The sequence below is a fragment of the Chelmon rostratus genome, chromosome 16 (genome assembly GCF_017976325.1).
Source record: "Chelmon rostratus isolate fCheRos1 chromosome 16, fCheRos1.pri, whole genome shotgun sequence".
NCBI classification, from domain to species: domain Eukaryota; kingdom Metazoa; phylum Chordata; class Actinopteri; order Chaetodontiformes; family Chaetodontidae; genus Chelmon; species Chelmon rostratus.
The window spans coordinates 13,122,857-13,145,616 of NC_055673.1; the positions used below are offsets into that span (position 1 = coordinate 13,122,857).

A 22,760-nucleotide genomic window follows, 5' to 3' on the forward strand; every position below is an offset into this window, starting at 1 on the left:
GTGCCGAACAAAACCTCTTTGTAACTTCTGTCTTGTCATCACACGTCTCTGTTTCACCGGGCGTGTGTCTGACCGGGCTGCTTCTTTTGATGTCCGCACCCCAGAGGGTAGCCTACCCATCGTTGCGCACTCAGTAGGCTCTTTTTCCCTGCTGATGCCGCCGCTGCTTCAATATATCCAATTTGACATTGTAGCTCTGGTTCTCCCCGCAGAATTCCCTTTAAACCAGATGCAACAATGTCACTGGACGCTGGAGGAGTTTGATAGACTCGGGCGATACCTCGAGTCCTTGTCGGACGGCATAGGTTAATGTGTTCTTGGACTCCAGAAACCTCGGTTGTTGGTGCTCTGATAAGCGCAGGATAAAGCAATAATGATGTCAACATACCCCACTGTCGTCTAACATTGGTAGGCGAATTCCTACTGTCCAATAAGATCTTAGGAACGATGACATCAAAGAATATCAGTTCAGTAGAGTCGGTTGCGCTAAATGAATACCTTGACATTTGTGGATATCTCAGAAATGCAGTAATGAGTTGGTATGTATTTAACTTTGGCTGCGGAAAACATTAGCGTCTCATGAATTATCTCAAGTGTTGACTGCAGACTGGGACTGTTAGTAACCTAATTCCCGATAACATTTAAACAGGCCATTTAAAAGTTCATTTTAAGACAGATTCATTTCATTTAATTCAGTGTGAAAGAATATGCCTACACGTTTATTTTGACAACTTCTGTCCTGACAGGGAGCATTTATATTAATCTACTATTTCATTTTATGATAATGTTGTCTATTTTTAAGGACAAAGCAAATATGCGAGTATGATGGTTTACAATGAATACCAGTGAGCTACTGAACCATACAGTCGCTCCGCAGAGTGTTTCTGATAAACTCAAACTCCCACAATGCACCACAAGCAACGTCTAAATCTCGCGACCCAACGTGGATGGCTATCGAGTTGCAACCCAACGTTAGCTTTGTCTAGATTAAAATTAATACCTTTTTAACACTTACTGACCACCACAGCTCCAGCGGCGTGTGTGCGAACGTCTTTTAACATCAATTTCCATCTAAATTGCCACTTACACGTTTTTCGGAAGAAGTCTTAACACAGAATTGCAGTGGAATACCGGTTTGTCACGAGTAGCACGAGTTCCCCGTATGGAAATGAAGACACCTCCTGAAGAAAAGTCTGTCAACTTTCTGTTGGGCGCTTCTCTGCTGTATAGAGAAACGTGTCCGGAGCTATCGCGGTTCCTCATGTAAGAAACTTTCTTTAAAATCCTCCTGAATGTTACTTTCACTGCCGAGCCCTTACTTTGTCCCTCTATTGTTGTAATAGCAGCGAATAGGCACTAGGTGGAGGAGCTCGACCAGTATTAACGGTTGACTTCTGCCAATATGCTGATAACTAATTGAAGATAATAACAGGCAGTGTTTATTTTCTAACATTAGCTTATCCCACAATGGTGTCTAGATACTTATTATTTGATTTTGTAGATGACTTCACTGTACTTCATTTTAAGCAACATACATTTCAGCTGAACCTACATAAAACACAATATTAACTTCTCTAGTGACACACAGTGCGTGAGAAATCTACCAAAACAAAGCACATCTGTCAAAGGCCAAATCTTTAGTGATATAGTTCTTTGATCTATTGAAGCTGAACACGAGCAAGCTGTGTCCAGTGGCTGCCCTTGTGCGTGGTACGGGGCGAGTTGTGCAGCATGTGAGCTAGCAACTGATGAATTCAGTTCAAGTCACGGCACCTTACGAATAAGATTCAAAAAGAGAGCAACAGGAAGAAACCAGTCTCTCTAATCATGGTGTAGTAGGGTAAGCACGTGTCTTCTCTTGTATCCTTTGCATTGTTATCAAAAGGACCCATGCAGAGTACTGAGTCTTTCCCAACGTACCAGCTATCCTTTTCTAATTAGCCTCCTGTTGTCAATTCTTTTCATTCCTATTAGAATAAAGCACAATAGTAATTAATGCCAACTTCTAATTTGCTTCATCATTTAAAGTTGACTGGGTCAGTTTTCTTTCTTCTGCCAAAATGGCAATTTATTCCATTTTCTTCTGATGGTATATCCCACAATGCGGTGATTGCCTTGTTGTGTGGAAAGTGAAAGCCAAAAGTAATTTCAGGATAAATCCTCTTAAGCCTTAGTCTGTGTGCGTGTCTGGGTGTGTGTGTGAAGAAGAGATTGTGTGCGTGTGTGCATGCAGACCCTGCACGCCTGTAGGTGTACTGTTCTGTGTGCTCAGATTTTCTTTATCATAGTTTATATGGATATTAATGCATTTAACGTGTGTAAAAGTATATTCGTAAAAGACTTGTGCGTCATGTTTGAGTTGGGTTCCAGCCATATCCCTGTATCCTGTCTTAATTTCACTTTCACCTCAGCCAGGAAATTTGTGGGCATAACCATGCATGGAAACAAAAACAGAGGTTTTAATAGTGAAACCCCAATTCAGGGTTGTTTTACGGATGTGTGTTTGAGCCCACTTTTGCTGTAAGACACTGATCAGTTCCCCAGATTCCCTGGCTATGATGAGGTGGTGTTATAGAGAACATTTTGACCACGTTTAACTATGACCAGCTGTCCAGCAGGCAAGACATGAATCTGAATGTTTGGACCACTGGCTATATGACCTGGCAGGTTTCATGCCAAAGTGTCTGGCAGGTAAAACACAATTAGCAGCCACAGCCAAATTTTACTGTAAGTGTGATGAGGGATAATACTGTTAAAAATTAACGTTTCCTATCAAGGTCTGGGACACACAGTTGGTCAGCTAAGTGAGGGGAAATTAAAATGTAGTTCATAGCATCCACTCAAGTAGTTGGCATGTGTGGTCAGTGTTTGTTGAGGATGTTTTTAATCCTAATGAACCACAACTGTCTCTCTGTTTTCTTCTGGGAGTTTCCAGTGTCTTTGCTTTCTCCAGTTATGGTCTTGGTCATGCGTCACTGGAGTGTTTGTTTCACGGCTGCTTGTCAGTACTCATACACTCTACTACACATATTTGTTGGAGATAGTGTTACTGCCTTCTGCTGCTGTCTTCACATTCATCGGGCTGATGATGACTGAATGTGTTTGTGTCTATGTTTGCATTGAGATCACAATTGGTTTCAAGTATTAATTTCCCCCTTTGTTTCAGTAAAAATTATCTGTATTGAGTTTTGGTAAAGGCCATCATGAAATTTTTTTAGTTGTACATTAGTACTTTATTTTGTGTGTATAGGGGAGGGCCCCCTAGGAGTGTATTTAGTGAACGTGACAGCCTGTTTGTCCTTGTGTGTAAACTGACGTCACTTTATCACGTTGCCAGACTAGTGAAGCTGTTTTCCAGTAAGTTCATCGTCATAGTCGTGTATCTGTTAACCGGAGCCTGACTGACAGTTCTGATATACAAGATGTCTACTGGACAATGTCACAGTGACTCATGTGCTTTTGTTCTGCATTAATACTGTTTTTTTTCATCATAGAGACAAGTATATTGTCTGATACCAATATGTCAGTGACAATCCATTGTCAGTTAGTGGTACTAGAACTCCAATATGTGTTGAGCAGGTAATAATTAAAGCCAACTATTATAATTGAAAAAGTTGTCAATTTTTTTTACTGTATTAATTGGTTAATTATTTTATAAAATGTCAGAAAAATCCATCCAATTGCTGTTGAGTTATTTCAGTGTGGATCGAAGTGGGGGACTGATTGAATGACAAATCACTATTGCCATCCTTAAGGCTAAATGGGAAATGATTAATTATCAGAATAGTTGCCAGTTTCTATTTTTGTCAGTTGGCTAATGCTGGATTTCCGCTGCTTGGTATGGCTCAGCTTGGCTTAATTAGGAACCATTCTTTTTTGGTTTTCCTTTGCCTTTCCTGTGGCTATTACCTTGTGCTTTTTTGGGTGTCAACTCAGTCGAGATTCCAAGTGAGCGGAGCCAACACTAAACGGTGGAATGAAAACACTGCAGACCACTGATGGGTCAGAGAGACACAGATATCCTGCATAATGACACCAAATTGCAACTGCATTTTAAAAACTGAATTTATTTATTTATTTGCTGATCCAGATTTTAAGAAATGTCAGCCTGTAAAATGACGCTGTGGTAAATTGATGAAGTGCAGATGTTCCTGTTTGGATGGCAATGAAAGGATCTCAAAGGGAAGTATATCCTCTGTTGTTCCTGTTTTTGTGTCACGTTAAAGACAATGTCACGGTAGTTTCACCCTGGCATTGCTATGACGATCAGGGTACCAGCTTCAGTGGAAAACAAAATCGAAAAAAGTACCTGGATCAAAAAGCATGTCAAGCTGAGCTGTACCATGCAGTGAAGACATTGCACTGTTCAACTGAACCCTGCCATCCAATTGTTCATCCATCTCCTATGATCCAATAGTCATTGTCATTGATTTTTGCCAATATCGGTCACCAGGCTTTCCCTTCCCACTGCCAAAACTTTAAAGACCTCTTTGAATACAGCTTCCTTATACACCACTTGCTCTCATCTCCTCTCTTGCTGTATGTCTCGTCTCTTGGCCCCTCTTAGCCGGAGGCGGCAGACCTCTCCACCCATACCAGTGAGCTCTACACTGGGAGGCAGCTGCTGGCTCCTTTCCTGTCACGTCCTGCCGAACTTTGCTGTAGAAGGATACAGAGTCTAGACAGTGACCACACCAATATGTGAGCCTGGCCATTGTGTCTGGTGCCTAATCCACATGTACATGGGTTTATTTTAAAAAAATGAAGGGCGTGTGGACAGGGCAAGAGGAAGGGCATAATATCCGTTTTAAAAATATCTGTGTTGTCAAGGCCTGAATATCTACGTTATGAACATCAGTGAAGGATTTTCAGAATCAGGCAACAGTTGCAGTCTTTTCCCTCATGGTAGCAATAAAATATTCATTCACAGTGCTTTTCATTTTGTGCACTTTGCCTCAGCCAGCGCTTCTGTTTCTAATTACATTATTACATTTTAGGCAGCACATAATGCCACCCCCCTCCCCCGCACTCCACAATTTTGCATCTTCCAGGGCTGTGTATCTCTGCATCTCCCAGTTGTCAGCAGTTCATGTGTAGAGCCCATATCTTCAGTCTTCATCACCAGGACTTTGTGTGTACTTAAAAGGAGATGCATGACAAGTATGTTAATAAGATCAGTGCTGTGAAAGAGGACTTTGCGGTGTACAGTTTCTGAGAGTCAGGGGAGCAGCGGGAAGCATAAACCAAGAATCTGGCTTCTCTGCACTTGAGTCATCAGTGGTCTGTTCATAGCTTTGTCAGAGATTTTATTTTTCAGGACTGCAAACCAGTGAAAATGGGTCACTTTATGTAGTCAGAATGTATTTGTCAGCAGTGTCAAGTGCACCTAATGATCATTGATTATCAATAGTGAAGTAACTTCCTAAGGAAATGTATTCAAAATCTACTAACTTTCTAAAGATACATTTTTTTATCAGATAAGAATGATGAAAAAAGATTGTTCAAAGCCTGTGAATCATTATCAGCCCTCTGCAGAGTCACATTCCACCATGTCTGCCTCGAACAGCTTCCCTTCATTTCCCGTATTTTCTGACACAGCTTCTACATAATCTGACAGTCTAATCCAGTCACTGATTATTAAATTGTCGGGTATCAAGGGACAGTGACTCAGACTGTGGCATGAGTGATGGTGGATAGATTGGATCTTTCCCCACCCTGCCGCTCATCCAGATGCATCAAGCATAATTCAGCAATATAATGCAACATCTCACAAATGGGGGGGTTGAGAATGCAAGTGGAGAGCGTCAACAAACCGCTGCCGCCAGACGCCACAGCAGCAGCCAGCAGGTCAACTCCAGATTAAAGTTGACCCCACCCCCTCCTCCTCTCCATAAACAGCCTCTCCATGCCACACGTGCAGCCGGACAGGAAATTTCCCTTCATCGATTTAAGCCTGGGGCTAATTTTAGTTGGGTTTAGCAGTGGCTTAGTCAAAATGTTTGCACAAATATCTCATTGCAAGCGTTCCAACATTGGAGGCAGCGTAGCGGTCACAGAGGAAGCCCTGTGTGAGGGAGGGGGGCAGCCCATTGAAATGGTTTGGAGAGTTGCCCTATATTGTTTGGAAGAGACCCTTTTGCTTTTCCAGTTGTGCGTTTTCCACGACACATAATTTCCAAATTGGTGTTTCCATTTTTTAATGGGTTCATTTGCATGAATGTATTTTAGAACTTTCTTTCACTAAATAGATTAAATTGAAAACTGTCAAACAAAATTAGTTCAAATACTCTTTCCTTATCAATGAACCTCTTCATTTATTTATTACATTGCTCCATTGTGCGCAGGGCATATTGAAATAAATGAATATGTTGAATTACTTACGAATGCTTGTCACTAAATATTACAATACCCAAAACTTTATTTATTTCATAGAAGCTGTAATTATTAAAGTTTTGCTTCCTAGTCATTTTGTGCTAATGGTTTTTAATATTAAACTCAGTTACTGATTAATTTTACTCTTATCTGTTTAACATGTCTGACTTTGTCTCCTCTTTGTCTTCCCTAGGCAGTGGCATGTGAAGTCTAATGGTACGTTAAGAGACCTGCACATCCTTCAAGAATCGTACTTTTTATGTAAAATGTTTGCTCTATTTTCATTTCATGTGTACATCAGTGATGCCCTAGAGTGAATAGCCACAAAGTGCAAAATGCAATAGTAAATAGGACCTTGTCACCGCCTTGTCAAGATTGATAAACCTCTCTAAACCCTCAGTCAAACACACTTGAGTCAGCCAGCTGTCTGAAGCAGCCTGCCTGGTGGGATCAAACACACACACACACACACAGGGCCATGCCAGCCAAAACCACATCAATAGGTAGTGATGCCATTTAGTAAGGCTGTTCAGACTTTCTCTTCCAAATAAGACGAGGGCTGGTCCCAGTGGGAGTAACATGGTGTTTGTTCAAAGCCTGATTAAGAGAAAATTAAGAATTTTGACACGACTTAATGAAGTCTAGATGTAGAGAGAATAAACATAATCATGAAAATGTTGTTTGGCAATGACAAATATATTGGAATGTGGATTGTTTTTCAGTGCATATAGAAATATGGGATGTTTTAATGATAAGCATGGTATCAAGTATGAGAATCTGTATGCAGCTGCTTAAAACGATGATCCCAGCATTGATCTTTCAGCTACCTGTCTTAAACAGATATATATTTGCCTCCTTGCTTAATATCCTATCTTAAAGGGATAGAAAACTGTCAACAAGCTTCTCATTCTTACCCTCTTGTACATCGCCACCACTTCAGTTACCTCTATATTCTGGGTATTATTTTGTTGAAAAGAAATATGCATGGCTGCACGCTGGAATATTATTATATTAAGTTTTGTTTGGCCTCTTCTCGGCAGGACGAAAGAAGAAATCCTCTAGTCTGCTGCAGAGCACCTCAGTGTGTCCGCACTGTTATCAGTGGCTGCAGCCTGGCAATCACCGGGTGCGGCTGCGGCCCAAGCGGCGTCCTTCAGCACGTGTGCAGAGTGTCTTGCGCAGGAGGGCCAGGGGCAAACGACTCAGCCTGGTGCAGAAAAATCTGCTGCACTGCTTCCAACAGTCCTCCTCAGTCCTGGTGAGAAGACAAAACAACCCCCACTACAACCCCACAGACCTGGTTATGTATTTTACTGCACTGCAGCACATTGTCCTTGCAGAAAAACACCAGGGGCACATGCCTGAATTTGTCCTTAGCTATAATGGTGTTGAAATAAGGGAAGGTATGGACAGCAGGATGGTGTACTGGTTCTTATGCCTCTGCGCTGGAGATAGCCCCGGCTGGAGGCATTATGTTTTCGGGTTGTCCGTCCATCTGTAATTACATACCATCCTCTTCTCGTAAACGCGATATCTCAGGAACACCTTGAGGGAATTTGGCACAAACGTTCACTTGGACTGAAAGATGAACTGATGTGGTGGTCTACGGTCAAGGTCACTGTGATGTCAACTTGTGACTTCACCAGTTGGCGGAGACACACAACCACCAGGCGGTAATTCTTGTTTGAGCCTAGTTGGATTTTTGGGAGCAGGTACTGATATTGGTGTTTAGGAATAATACCTGCTGGAAACTGTGTAGTGTGTTTCTAAAACCGTGAAATTTTGTCTACTTACCTGGAGTTGACCTCATATCTAGAACAAAAGAAATTCGCAGTGATGATCAAAAATATATTACATCATTATTTATTATAACTTAACAAGCCGTAGGTTGTCTCTTAATGTATTGTTTCCAGTCGTTGCTGTTTAGATGAATGAAGTCATTTGTATTCATTCCACAGTCCCTGGCTTCATTATGGTGCTCCACTTATCACAGTCTTTACAGTGGTCCCATTAGGCTTAACTGTTACAGAACTAATGTTGCCAGATAGTGCTTGGTCAACACTCTCCCACTGCCCCTAAATTGTTATAGTGGTCCTATTTGTCTCTGGCCTTGTCTCTGGCCTCTTAATGGACGGCACCAGGCAGTGACAAAATGGAAAGCTTCTTTTGGTCAGCAACCCCCACTCTATTGATAAGTCAATTTAGATGAGGTGGTGGTGGAGCTTGTGGCAATAGGGTGCCCCCCCCCACCACCCAACAGAGAACACTGACCGTAGAGAACCACCAAGGAACCCCTCTGGTGATCTGGCATGGAACTAGTAGAAATGCTGCTGTCTCATTAAAATCCGGTTGGGTTCATTTCGTATGCAGGTATTCGCGGCGCAGGACACTCTGAACCCGCTCTCCACTATATATCTGTTGACACTGAAGGCAAGGAGGAAGACAGAGATGGAGAGAGGGAGCAGGAATAAAAAAAGGGAGTGAGAGCTGTGGAGAATAACAGAGGAGACGAAATAGAAGAGGAGATAAAAAAAAAAGCAAGAGGGTGGAAGGCAGATAAGAAAGGTGAACAGCAGAAGTCAAATGATGGACTGCAGAAGAAAAAGTTGTCATCTTGTAACATCATTTTGTATGCAGCAGGGGCTGTGTGCCCCTTCCTGTTCTGCTTCTGTGGACTGTGATGAAGGTCAGATCCAGGGTCTGCAGGAAGAGATTTGAGAGAATATTTACATGAAGAAGACTGTTTTAACTCTTAGAGATCGACAGTGAATTCACATACAGATAATTAAATAATTAACCTAAATAACCTTTTTTTCACAGACTCTAAATTGTCCTAAAATTTAAGAATGTAGCTACACTCTTAACAATAAAAGTAATAGTCCACTGCAGCAGAAACAGCATCAAAGCTGCACCAACATGGATTTCGTGAAACATCATTTAATAAGAAAATCTTGTAACAGCAGAAATATTATCATCTCTGAATTGTTTGTGTAATAATATACAACATGATACTGTGTGGCACACGTCACACAGACTTTTAGAAGAAAACCATCTCAGACGCATTCAGTTAATAGCTACCATAATTACTGACCCATAAAAGTTCACACTTCAACCAGCTGCACTAGTTACTTCACAGCCCAGTTATAATGTTAGAGATAAGATTTACACATTACTAAATTAAAACAGGTTGCACCACAAACTAGTTCATATGTAGAGATTCATTGTTGGTAATATTTACAGCTGCCAACTGGCAGGCATAACCGTTATGATGGAACTAATCCTAGTTTCAGCTGAGCTGACAATTGAAATGTAAACTCTTTAAAGGTGCAATATGTAAGAATTGTAATTCTAAGCATTCCAGAATGAACTACAAATAACAACAGACTGTGAGGAAATAATCGTCTTGACATTCTGTCAGACATCCATGTGTTTTGTTGCTCCCATCCCAGCTTGTTGGAAATGTGTTGCTCCCATCAAATTGAGAATGACTGTATATTTAGAAAAAGAATGTTGCCTTTGTACCTATTCAAGAGAATATAGGCTGAAAAGGATTTGCAAATGATTGAATTCTATTTAAAGTTTTACACAGTGTTCCAACTTCGTTACTGCACATGACTTCTATTTATATAGTTGACTGATTTTGATTGGACCGTGCTTCAGGTGTCTCCTAGTTACCGATTTAGATGTCACTGAATGCTTTGCTAGTTAAGACATTTATCACGTTTTAATGGTGAACTATGATTGAGTAAATCACTAGTTTATAAGTAGCCAGTTAATACCTTAACTTTGTGATGGATTTATGAATAACTGGTGCAACCCAATCCTTGACTTAAGGTCCATAAACTTAAACCTGTGCAGCTCTGCTGTGTGACTCGTAGCCAATACATCAACCCTAGTCAAATATAACTACTGTATGTTGTGTGTTGTACCCCGAAGGCCTCTCTTAAAGACTCTCAGCCATGACTGTGCACCTCCTTTGTCAACAGTGTTTCGGTCATGATGGCACACGTTGATCCTTGTTTATCATGTGACTTCCTAGTAAACTAATACACCCTGAGTGTGTCCTCCAAGGTATTTTTACCCTGTTTTCATGGTCACTCGCCGGTCATATAGTGGAGGTTCAAGAGGCGACAAGTCATGCCACATATGCGAGACGGCATACCCCTGTGCTTGGCAGAAGGGTGATAGCGAGGTGATACCCTTAAAATGCAGAGTGGTGGAGCGGTGAGATAAGAGGAGGAATTTAGACTGCTTTCCTTTCTTTGCCTCCCTGGCTCCATGCTGATGAACAGAGCACAACCATCCTGATAGGGAGATGGACTCAGCATGAGAGCCTGAATAAAGAGATTAGCATCCACTTTGGATGCTAAACTTGTGCCAGCTAGCATTTTCAGAAAATGCTGCTGTTGATTTTTAACCCTGTGAAAAACAAGGTTCCCAAACTTCCTGAGACAATGTGTCACAGTGACCATGTGCCCTTAATTTGTTTTTTTTCTTAGTGTGTGACATCATTTTACTGTTTTATATCAGTGTGCCGAAGTTGAGTGTTATGGCTGTGTACACAATATTCTGCTGTTCTTACAGCTGGTTACCTGACAGCCACAGGAAGAAGTGGAGGATTTATTGGAGAACCAATCAAAACACACTGTCATATAAATCTGTCACGTTTGTGCGCAGACGTTTATACAAAACAAGGTGTGAGCACTTGCAGACGCAGATGTCCGTGTTTGCTTATGTCTCGGTGCTCTTTTGAGTGTCAAAACAATCCTGGGATCTTTCGCTGGATGAGAGGTGTTGTGAGACACTCTGAAGAGCAAATTGTTAGTTTAAGTCGTTCCTCCAGGCCACGTTGCATTCATAAAGTCTTTCCACCTTTTGTGAGTGAGACACAATCTTCAGTCCTCCGAACAATGTGCATCCTGCATACTACTCAAATATTCGCCACTTTCTATACTGAAAATCTGTCTTAAAAATATAAGCATAAAAACATAGACAGCTGGAAACACGTGACTAGTAGATGCACAGTCACACTCACAGGCATGGGTGGTGTAGTGGTATTTATACTCCAGGGTGTAAATCCCCTTCATTTCACACCATATTGCTCTCCCTTTAGGATGTATGTATGTGCCGCCCTCGAGGTGGATGCCATTGCTGATATGCTCCCCTCAGCTCTGTGAAGTTGTGTCTTAGCGGTATTATAAATCAGGTATGTTTATAGATGCTGGGCAGGTTATCTAGCAGAGGATATGGAAAGAAGTTGGATTGTTGCCCCACAACAGAGGCAGACACCCTAAATGGAGCGAAGGATAGCGCCTTCTCCTCCGCCTTCTTTGTTGTGTTTCTACTTCCCAGCAGAGTTTTTGTAAGGAAAAACATGTTCTGTTCAGGCTCTTACTGGCCATATACATTTCTGTTGTTTTGGGGGTGGGTTTATGCCTAGCACCTAAACTCAACAGTTACTTGCTAGGAAAATAAGATATGATTCTACCTGCTAGTTCACCGGAAGAATTACTCTTTTTCCAAGACAAGTAGATAGGCACGGTTACGTAATGTGAAGTCACAGTGCCATTTTCTGAAAACAACACTTGTTGTACTTGAAAACAACATTTGCTTTGCTCTGAAAACACTTGTTTTACTCTGAAAACAACACTTGCTTTCAGAATAAAAGATTAACCAGGCCTGAAAAAAACAAGTGGCAGAACATAAGTGGCTGAAAAATGCTTCCCTTTCCCAGAAGAGCCATTTGTTCCTCAGTCCAACCTCTGTGTAATTTATGTCACCGCTTCTTCTTGACCTCACTGACCACCTTCTCATCCCTTACTCTTGTTTTTCTTGCTCTCTCCAATCCCTCCCATTCTTTTTCTCTCACGTTTTACCTCAACTCATCTGCCTGACCGCCACCTGCCCCCTTGCATTATCCTCATCTTTCTTCTCTCTTCCTTCCATTCATGGCCATCTCCTCACCACAGCCCTCTGTCATACTCATCCTCACCAAAGTGATGTCACCGGAGAATGTGCCTCTTGAATAGATGACTGGAAACAGGAGACAGCGATATCTGGCTGGTGCTTTGCCTGTTTGCTCTCAGGGAACAGGAAAAGCTTCACAGAGGGTTTTGACACCTCAAGGGTGTGTAGCAAATGACGGGATGACAAGAGGGGGGTGTGTTGGGGAAGAGAAAGGCCAGGAGGGAATCTGCAATAGCAACAGTGGCGGTGGCCTTGAGCTTTTTAGATACAAACAGAGACTTGCTGGGAAATGCAAACACTCACTCATGTCTCACGTGTGTAGGGATTTAGCAGAGTGTGTACTGAAGTATTTTAAGCATGTTAACACACACACACGTACAGTGTACAGCAGTGATGGCAGGTCAGTGCCAGCTGGTTTAGTGACTGACATCCTCAGGAAACCTCCTCTCCGCTGTCATCGTGGCTGTAGCCCAGCTCGCAAGCAGGATAAACCCCACATAGAGATCTTGATGCAGCACCATAACAACATGTCATCTCTCATTTAGCCTCTGTGCCTCTCTTCATTTCGTTTCCTCACCACTATCAAAAGTCTACTCTGGAACTTGGCAATCCCTGCCAAGGCTTAAGCTGGCCCGGGTGTCAAGGTTTGGAAGCCATCACTGCCCAGTTTCTGGATCCTCACTTGCCAGCATTTATGGTATACTGCTGTTGTAATCGATTCTGTCGGCATGTGTGCACATTAACTGCCTCTTAAAATGGCCACAGAGGAGATGTAAATCCAGATCTGTCTCTAAGCTGTGTTGTTAATTTCTAAGCCCAAAACTCCATCTGCACTCAGAGCAGTGGCACCCTGAAGCACAGCCGGTCCGTTTAGGGGTCAGATGCATAAAACTGTGTATACGGAGAAAGACGCTAATGTGCATACACACTCTTTCTGTCAGATGTAGAGAGCCAGAAGTACCACTGGTTTTGTTGTATGAATCCAAATTACTGTGGAACTGGGTACATTTACACAAGCCTCATTTCCACTCCTACAGTTAACCATAAGTGGATGTAGAAACACTCTTAAACATCTGTTTGCATATCGATACTTGTGCCTGCTCAACCACTAATTACAAATGTCAATGAGAAGAACAGGGAAGTGCAGTTTCACTGATTGTGTTGGCAAAGTTCTCAAACAGCTCTAGAACAGCTGTCATTACACAGGCTGTGGCTGTTTACAGCACCCATACCATTCATTTACCACATTTACCTGTAAACCACCATGATTTACTAATAGAGCTCATGCTGAAACAGACTTTACAAAGTGCTTCACAAGTCAGTATGAAATGAACTATTTTAACTGTTAACTGTTATCAGAAGTATATGTAAGACTTTTGCTCTTTGGTCTCTCTACGTCTAATGAAGATAGAATGTGAAAGTTTGTAAATTCTTATTTCAAATATAATAAATATCTCAGGATTAAATTTTATTTATATGACATTTTATAAAAAATTTATATTAAAAAGTCAACTTCAAAGAGACATCATAAAGTTCTGCAAAAACACTTTTCTGGCCGTTATTTAGCACCATAGCTCATCCATATTTGAAGCATTGTAGTCCACCAGAAGCTCATTGGTTCTACTGATATTGAGTTCAGGTGATTGTTGTTGCACCATGTGATGAAGCTCTTGAACAGTTCTCTGTACTCCTCTGGAAAAATAGTCTCTAAGTAAAGATAGCATGTTTCCAACTGTCTTCACAACATATATGTATGAGTCTGGACAGACAGAATGCAGCTTGACTGACACTTTAGGCCATTAAGCAGGAGCAAGTTTCTAGATTTAAACCAGACCATGACGGTGTTCCCCGGATAAAGCTTCCACAGATAAAATCTGTGGGATTTCAAGAGGCATTCGTTCCCAGTTTATCTCTTGTTTTTTTATGTTCTGAAAGAATCCTATCAAGCGTTTCTCACAGTGAGATATTGCTGATTTAATGGGTTCCAGATGTTCATTCAACATTCAGCAACTCATATATAATTTACTGAAATAAATAACCCAAAGCACCTTCATTAACAAATTATATTATATAATCTGGATAACAGGATAAATCCGACTTGTTGAGGACTATGGGATAGATCATTTAAAATATTAATACCTTTTCTCCAGCCTTTGCTCTGGTTTGCTTTGAGGCAGACCTGCTGGTGTGATGCAGGAAGAAATGTGACCTTAATCAAAGCCAACAGAAAGAAAGAGAGAAACAGATATGACTTTTTTTTGTTTTAAATGGCAGTGTGCAGCAGATCTGCATTCAGATCGGGTGTCTCTGGGTATTTACTGGGCAGCCTGCCTCCAGACAGTGTGACTAAGTGGCTGCCTGCACCATCACAGCCTGCCTCATATTGATCCCCCAACTGCTCTTCTGCTTTGGGCTTTATTGTGTTGTATTGATGTGTTCTCAAATGATTTTCACACACATTGTGCGCCGATATTTGTGCTTTTGAGTGCACGCACACGCAGACATTTTGAAAACTCTGTCACACAATCAACATTTAGCACTTGCAAACTTTTGTCAAGCATTTATTCAATGCAAAGTATCTTAACCGCACCTAATTCTGTCACTCACTTTGTTACTCTACTCATCTTCCCCCTCTGGGGTGGTATCGTACTGCCTAGGTCAAATTAATCAACACAAGCTGACCTCTGGCAGCAGAGAGGAAGGAAGGTATTTATGGAGCAGGGGCTATTAATAGAAAAAGGGGTCCATCTTCAGGACTGATTTATGTGGGTCTGTGTGTGTGTTTTCTTTTTGTCTGTGCAAGTGTGCCATTTCATTATCCACATGCCATTTCTTTAAATTCTCACAACCAGTGCAACATTTGTTAGTAATCTTAAGCTACAGGCATATGTGTGTGCCATGGTGGCAGAAATGTGTTTTTCAGGAAGAAATGTATACAGTATGTAAAGGTGTGACACGAACAGCCTTGCAGGTCCCAGACAGCAGAAGCAGAGATTTCCCTGTCGATTGGGTTCAGACTTATTCACAAGAGAACCTCAGGAGTGTTTAACTCATGAACACCCCCATCTTCTCATTTGCCACAGTATCGGATTACACATGGTCAACTGGGCACAGCTTCAGCTGCACGACACAAAGCTGCAGAATCTCACAGCGAGTTGCCACGTTTATGAGTTGTCCCTCACTCCTTTGCTCATTTAAACATCACAATATTATTCCTGTTCACTCACGTAAACTTACATAAGCTGCATGTCTTGTCTCATGGAGGAAAGGTTTGCTGGTGATTTGTCAGCATGATGGCAAGCCTCGACTGCCTTTAAACCCCTCACTGCACAGACGCCACAAGAATTAGCAGATGGGTTTATTCTGTCTTCCTAATTGCATGACAGAGATTTATGCTGTTAGCAAGGTGTATATGAATGCACACTGTCTTTTTTTAAGGATTTAGAGGATGAACAGCAGATGCTGACATTCCATGCACTGTGCATGGTTGTCAGAGCTAAAAAGCCATGATATATGTGCATGGGATCAGGGTCAAGTTTGTCTGTGACTGTGGCTGTCTGTGTCGGTTCGCCTTTCATGTTAGACACAAACACATGGGAGTAGGAAGAAAGTTCAAGGCTGACTCATTGTGAAAATATACTATACGTACTGCATGTGCACAGGTTAGCGATTCAGTGCTTTTTGTATGCTGGATGCCAGTTTATTATTGTAACCACAAGTCATGCTTTCTTCCACAGACATTACGGTGAACCTAGATTTTCTGAACAGAAATTCGACTTCCTGCAAAAAACAATCGTCCTTAATATTCCACCAGCTGTGTACATGTGGTTGTTTATCCTCTTTCAACCCTGAAGCTCTAACATGTCGCCCTTGCCATATGCTTCACTGGCCACTGTTTAGGTCTGTCTGCTGCCAGGATCAACAGCCCAAGATGAGGAAATCAAATCTCTCTGTGGCACCGGTTCACGTGTGTCCCTCCAAGTGCATACGCTACATGTCAAAGGATTAGTGTAAATTAGACTGGTACACGTGATGGGTGGGGTTTCATTTCAGGTTATCATGCAGCAACCATACTGTCATCGTTGTTTTGGAGTGGACAGCGTCACTTTGTTGATGTCTTAGTCTGATTATTCTGTGCACAATGTTTTTATGTGCGCATGGACACGCACGCCTTCATCGGATGAAGGTTTCTATTCTTAGAGCCTGTCGTATCAGTGCTTCAGTGTTGGCCAGCTGATGATAGTGGGGCCACTAGTGGTAACTAGAGGACAAGAGGATAAACAGCATGAGGTCACTGTAGTTGTAAACATCCATCTGCAGCCCAGCTGTCTGTCTGTGTTTGATCCACTCCACTATGGGCCACACACACATGTCTTGCGATTGTGGGTTTTTTTTTTTCAAACCAGGAACATCTAGGCTGTCACCTAAATGTCCACAGCACCTTACAGTATGTGTTACAGCAACATTTATAGCTGAGGAACAAATAGCTTTTGTTTGCGTTTTTGCCACCAGTTTCCTGTTTACATTTGATTAGATGAAACTTTAATGATCTGCAGGAGGAAATTGGGTAATTGCAGCAGGAAATAACAGGCGGTAGGTGATGATGGAAAGGTTCTAAATAACAATAAATCAAATCCAGAGTGTGAAATATAATAAGACTCAACACTTCAAAATATGTTGAGATGGATATAAACAGGAATGAGATGGCAATTTTCAGTCCAGGTATTTTTATTTTTAGATTTTATTTTATTTATACACACACATACACACACATCACATTGGCTTTCAGTGATTTTGCCATCATAGTGACAGGCAGGTGTCAGTTTCTCTAAAGCAAAACTCCAGTGTTGAAAACTTAAATTAAATCTTAGTGGATAAGTCATACATTTTAGCCTGTTACCTACAAATATCATGTTTTACATTCATTCCATCAATATCTAAAGAATACAATGTTTAAAATTTCCATTAGAGGAATCACTTGTTTCCATCTATTTCAATACAGCATGGAAATAGTCGTGAAGTGATTTCAAAGTGGATTACCCATGAATACCCATGTAGAGACTCAATTTGAGATTTCAGAGTCAGTTTCCAAGCAGATATTTCTAAATTCAAAAAATTACTAAATTAACTTACCATCCCTAGTTGTTCATTACATAGAAAAATGATTTTATCTGTGAAGATGTGTAGTATTACTGGTTCACAAATCCTCTAAGGAAAGTACCAGAAACATTAGTATTTCAGTGCTGGGCTTGGGGACACTGCAGCAGGATATATATATTTCCTCCTGAACCCAGATCCTCCAGTGGAGTGCCACTCTACTCTAACCACTGTAGGCCATTACTTTGTTACTCTGAAAATCCTCAATATAACCAGAATTAAAGGTACCAGTATAACATCCTTTGCTATGTCTTTGTAATATTAATGCATTTTTTTGTCTGAAGATACAAAGAAAAGCCTTCAAGACAGCACTAATGATAAGTTTAAACAGCTGCACAATCATCCTTAGTGTTCCAGCTTTATCTGCATCATCAGCATAGCTGCTTTGAGTTGTTACAACTTCTTTTTATACAACGATTCCAATCATAATTGCTTTGAGCTTTGCTAAGTTTAGAAGAGCACTGGTTATTTCAAGTTCAGGATAGATAATGAGTTTGATGAAAAGGCTTTTACTGTTGAACGTTCTCTTTCAACGTGAAGCCTCATTTGCTGAAATAGAGGTTTGCCTATTTAGGAGTTGAAGAAAGAAATTGGTTTTATGCCACTTATATAATCATAATAACTCAGTAACCACACAAGAAAAGGAAAACTTTATGTCCGTGCCTTATGCATAGAGTGGGTGATTTGATGTTTAGACAGTGGAACACCTTGCTTTGCCAATAACTGAGGAAAACACAACTTGTTTTCATGGTCAGTACAGTTGTTTTGCTGAAAATTCAGCACTCAGTTGTGGGAGCTCTCTTTTAAAGGAAGCGTTGAAAGTGAAATCTGCATGCTGGCCTGTGTTTTTGATGACCTTTCTAGTAAACTACACCTTTATTACATGTGGAAATAAACAAGCTGAAACCATTACCAGCAAACATTTATGATCACGGTGGTTTGCATAGTATTGTCCCAGCTTTTAATTTAGTGTCTTGATCTCTGACCCAGCCTTGTTGCATTTAACAAGCACATTTTATCACTTATTATTATTCACAAATTAGACTAGTTTAGCAAATGATGTTGCATACAGACACAATATGATATATTGGGGTCTATATGGAGTCTAATGGTATCTTTCAACCCTACCTTTCTGTGTTTGGACATGCTTAGATGGGTCCAGACTTTTTATCTTGTATTGTAAATTAAAGGATGTGTCTAGAAGAGTCCAGTTTGGGTTGAAGTGTCATCACAGACAAAGCAGCAGCAGAGTGCCGGCTGTCCCACAGATTAATCGACCCTTTTGACAGTGCATTGGTCAGTCCTCCTTTGAGCCACACCCCTATGCAAAGATGGGTGGGCGCGTTGCTGGGCTCGGTCTGTATAAAGCTGGACATGCAGGCTCATGTAGTAAACACTTCACATACAGTCACGTAGAAAGAAAGAGGAACTCTGTACTCCTGCTGCTTCGAAACCCAACTCTCCAACAGACACCTGTCAGAATCTGAAATGGCTACCTTCGTGTCGGTGAGTTTTCCATCTCATCAGCATTCAGAACTGTCGACAGCTCGGCTCAGACTTGCTGACCTCTGCAGTGGTGGTCTGTTCTAACCAGTTTTAACCTTGTGCAACTGTGCATGTCTTGTGTCATTAATGGGATACAAGTTACTGAAGGCTGGGGAGGAATGTTGAAGAAGAGTCCTCAGTCGACACTACATGACTTTTAACACTTTGTACTGCATTTCCTACAGTGGGGAAGTTTTCTCCAGTGAGGAAAGCATGACTGGCTCTCCTGTCCAAGAGTTTTATTCAGTCCTAGAGGTGGTTTAGGATTAGTTCAGAAAACAAAGAAACAAACCACTCCCTGTAGCTTGTCTTGCACAGTCAGTTTATCACTGGGAGGATGTGATTGTCTCTGAATTGTTCCCGTCACTGGATCTGATGATGGTGTCTCAGTTGTGAATACTGGGCAGCAGCTGAATAAGTGCATCGGCCAAATGCGGTCAATGGAAAAAAGTAATAGTGGCAATTACCATAGCAGCTGTTGTTTTTTAACTGTTTCTTACTGATTGATTACTGGTGATTTCACCACACAATACAAGCACCCTGTGACAGACATGTACTGCACTTGTTCCAGTCACGGTCTTGTTATATGCACTGTACCTTTTTATTGGGACACATGACAGCAGTAGGCAGGAGTCTTGGATACCAGTTCTTGTCCTCAATCACGAGGATCTGTTGGGTCTCGTAACTCAGACGTGTCTCCATGCTTTGCCTTATGTAGGGTCTTGTGTAATCTGAGCCATGCTTATGATGTTTGCGTATAATTTGTCACATGAGGTGCAGCGAAGCATTAACTCGGCTTTAATTGTAATTCAAAAAGGTTGAATGGCCGACGGCTTTTATAGCACCCACACCCTGAATAGGTGAAACTGCACGGCAACAGCCCCACCTTGCCCTGTCATAGGCTAAATCAGTGTCTCCCATCCTGCTTTAACTAATCCAGTTATTTTCATATCTGTGCAAACATTCAAAGGTAAGGTAATCTCTGGGATGTTTGGCAGGGCCAATGGGAAGAGTCTCAGCTGTTAAGTGAATCATCTCCTGCCACAAATTTTCTTCCTGGACCCCATTGTGAACTGTTCCTCAGCTGTGACATGGCAATAGATGTGCCTGACATCTGTGAGGCTTTGGGGCTGGCCTGCGTCACCCAGGGCATATGAGCACTTCTCATTACAGCCCCTTTGCCTGCCACAACCGCGGCTAGTCCTGCTCTCTGTGTCCCTGGAGTCGTTCTGTCACTGCAATCGGTGTCCAGCCTAAGTCACAACAAACGCGTGTGTGTGTGTGTGTGTCTCAGAGAAACACAGACAGCTGTGCCTGAACTGGGTTTGATGGAAAATGACTGAAATGAAAAAAAGCTTCACCCTCTCTCACTCAGATTTACGAGTTGGTAGATAGATTGGTATTATGTAACAGCAGTTTCAAGGACCTTTTTGAACACCTGCAGATTTTTTTAAAAGATATTCCTGTGGGGATACCTTGTATGCCTTCACCTCCAAACCTCGTTATGTATGAGAGGAATATAGATGCAGGGCATGCAATATTAATGAATCCCTTTCTCTCCTTATCCCAGATGGCCACCTGCCACACTTGCAATACGACATCCAGACACAAAGGAATGAACAGGGACTTTATAACGACCCTTGCTAAGACCCACAGCACACCGGGGAGCGCTGGCAAGCACAGGACCCCACAGTCCACCAACAGAGCCAACATAACTACTCCAAAGACTCCTGGCAAAGACAAGACTCCTGTTCACACACCTAGGTAAGTTATTTTAAGGTTGCTGTTACTAATGTCCTCTGAGCTCAAATTTAAGATGTAACGTTCCTTGACTAAGATGATTGGTGTCACAGACATTCAAGAGGATGATGTATCAGGCATGTTAGCATTTGAACGATTGCATTTCTATTTATTCAGCATTAAGAGAACTGCAGCTAGCTGTATGGGTAGTACGTGTTGGTGTTCATGCTTACTGGATCACATGCTTGTTGGCAGCACACTTTGAACATTTCCTGCCGACCAACAACTTTCTCTTTCCCTCCAGGTCCTCCACCTCCTCCAGCACTTCAGGGTCGAGCTCATCTTCCTCCAAGCCCCCCTCTAAACCTAAAAATTGGGTCGTCCAGCGTCTCAGTAAGATACTCATGCGAGAGGACACCCGGGGCAGCAAGAAGGGGGGCTTGAAAGATTTTCTGTCTTCACTTTGAGTATCTCCCAAAATGCACCATGTCTTTATGTATACTCTTAAAAAAACAAGGAGTCAGACCATGTTGTAACCTGTTTACACCAAAGGTTAAGGGGGGACTTAAGAAAGTAACTTTGGTTTCCAAGCCGGTTTGGGAAGGGTAATAGTTTGCCCACCAACTCAGCTATTGCTGGGCTGTTTGGAATGGCGCTCCTGGTATCCTGAATGCAGTGGGAGCACTGGGCTGGCTATTTCAACTATTAATCAGGGTTGCTGCATCTTCAGCTGAGCCAGTCGAAGGAGAACGCTTCTTCCGTCTACTTTAGCACACGCCTCTTATAGTCTCCTAAACTGGGGATGCTATTTTACGTGGAATGTTTGAGGAAATATCCAGTATTTATCAAATGGCTGAAACATCGAAGAAAGCCTAACCTTGTTCTGTGGTGGTGTTCGTGGCATGACAAGCTGGTTTACATGCCAATATCTGTCTCCATTTTTTTTTCTAAAGTTCCAAGTATAGATTTATATGATGAATACACCTAAAATTATTTTGTATTCATACTACCTGATGTTAAAACTTTGGTATTTACTTACTTTATTTTTTGTCCCTCTCCAGTGGGGAGCTGTGTCTGTGTGAACTAATTTCTTATGGCATTGGCTTAATATGACAGACTGACAAATGTATACATGTTGTTGCCACTGTTGCATTTTTGTATGTGCATACAAATGATTTTGAAACTGTGCACAGTCACCAGTGAAGATATTTGCAATTATTGTCTAAAATGGGACTCAACAGTTGCTGTTTACATTGAATAGGCACAACGGCCTAAAACCTTATTGACAATCAATATTGTCAAGACTTTACGTTTTCTTGTAATATTTTCTTTGGCTATATGTTTTTGTAAGGTTACTCTTTTCATCTTTTTGTTAAGAGTGGGAATTTAGATATATTTGCTGCATTTTGTACTGCCTGATTACCTACCTGTTTCCCATTAGCTATTCAGTGTACATTATGTGTTTAAATCCTGAAATACCTCACATTTGTATTCCACCTGCACCTGAAATAAAACAGTTCAGTCTGTGAAACTGTGATGTTTGTTCTTGCTCTCTGAGAACATCAGAGAGAGCTTGAAAATGTCTTATACTGCAGCTTTAGTCTTACAGATTTTATGTCCATGTATCTGCAGACACAGATGTGAAATATGCCATTAATCCTGTGCCATTTACTGAGAATGTTTTAAGGAGCCTGGAGCCTGTACACTTAACCTTGATCACTAGCGAACAGCTTTTCTGCCACTGATGTAAAATTTAAAATTAAAAACACATACATAGTAAAATTATACATGTATTTACATGTAAAACAAAGAAGTGCAAATTAGAAATGACGATGCAAAGCGTGAATGATAGTATGTGATGAAGCATGAGCAAAATAGTGCAGAAAGGTTCAATCTATTGCTTAAAGTAACGAAATGGTTACTGTTAAAGAAGATACGTGTGTGCTTTGAGGTATTTTGAGTGTGAGAACGCGCTAACT

At 41.5% G+C, this 22,760-nt stretch overlaps 1 protein-coding gene across 1 annotated transcript; it reads left to right on the forward strand.

Annotated features, from left to right (window-relative positions):
* The first annotated feature begins 958 nt into the window (after positions 1–958).
* Positions 959–22,272, forward strand: c16h18orf21 (chromosome 16 C18orf21 homolog). Its single transcript, XM_041955885.1, has 5 exons — positions 959–1,263; positions 6,566–6,588; positions 7,413–7,630; positions 20,612–20,805; positions 21,086–22,272. The coding sequence occupies exons 1-5, from the start codon at positions 1,163–1,165 to the stop codon at positions 21,246–21,248; spliced, it is 699 nt and encodes a 232-aa protein (XP_041811819.1). The 5' UTR covers positions 959–1,162; the 3' UTR covers positions 21,249–22,272.
* The last annotated feature ends 488 nt before the right edge of the window (positions 22,273–22,760 follow it).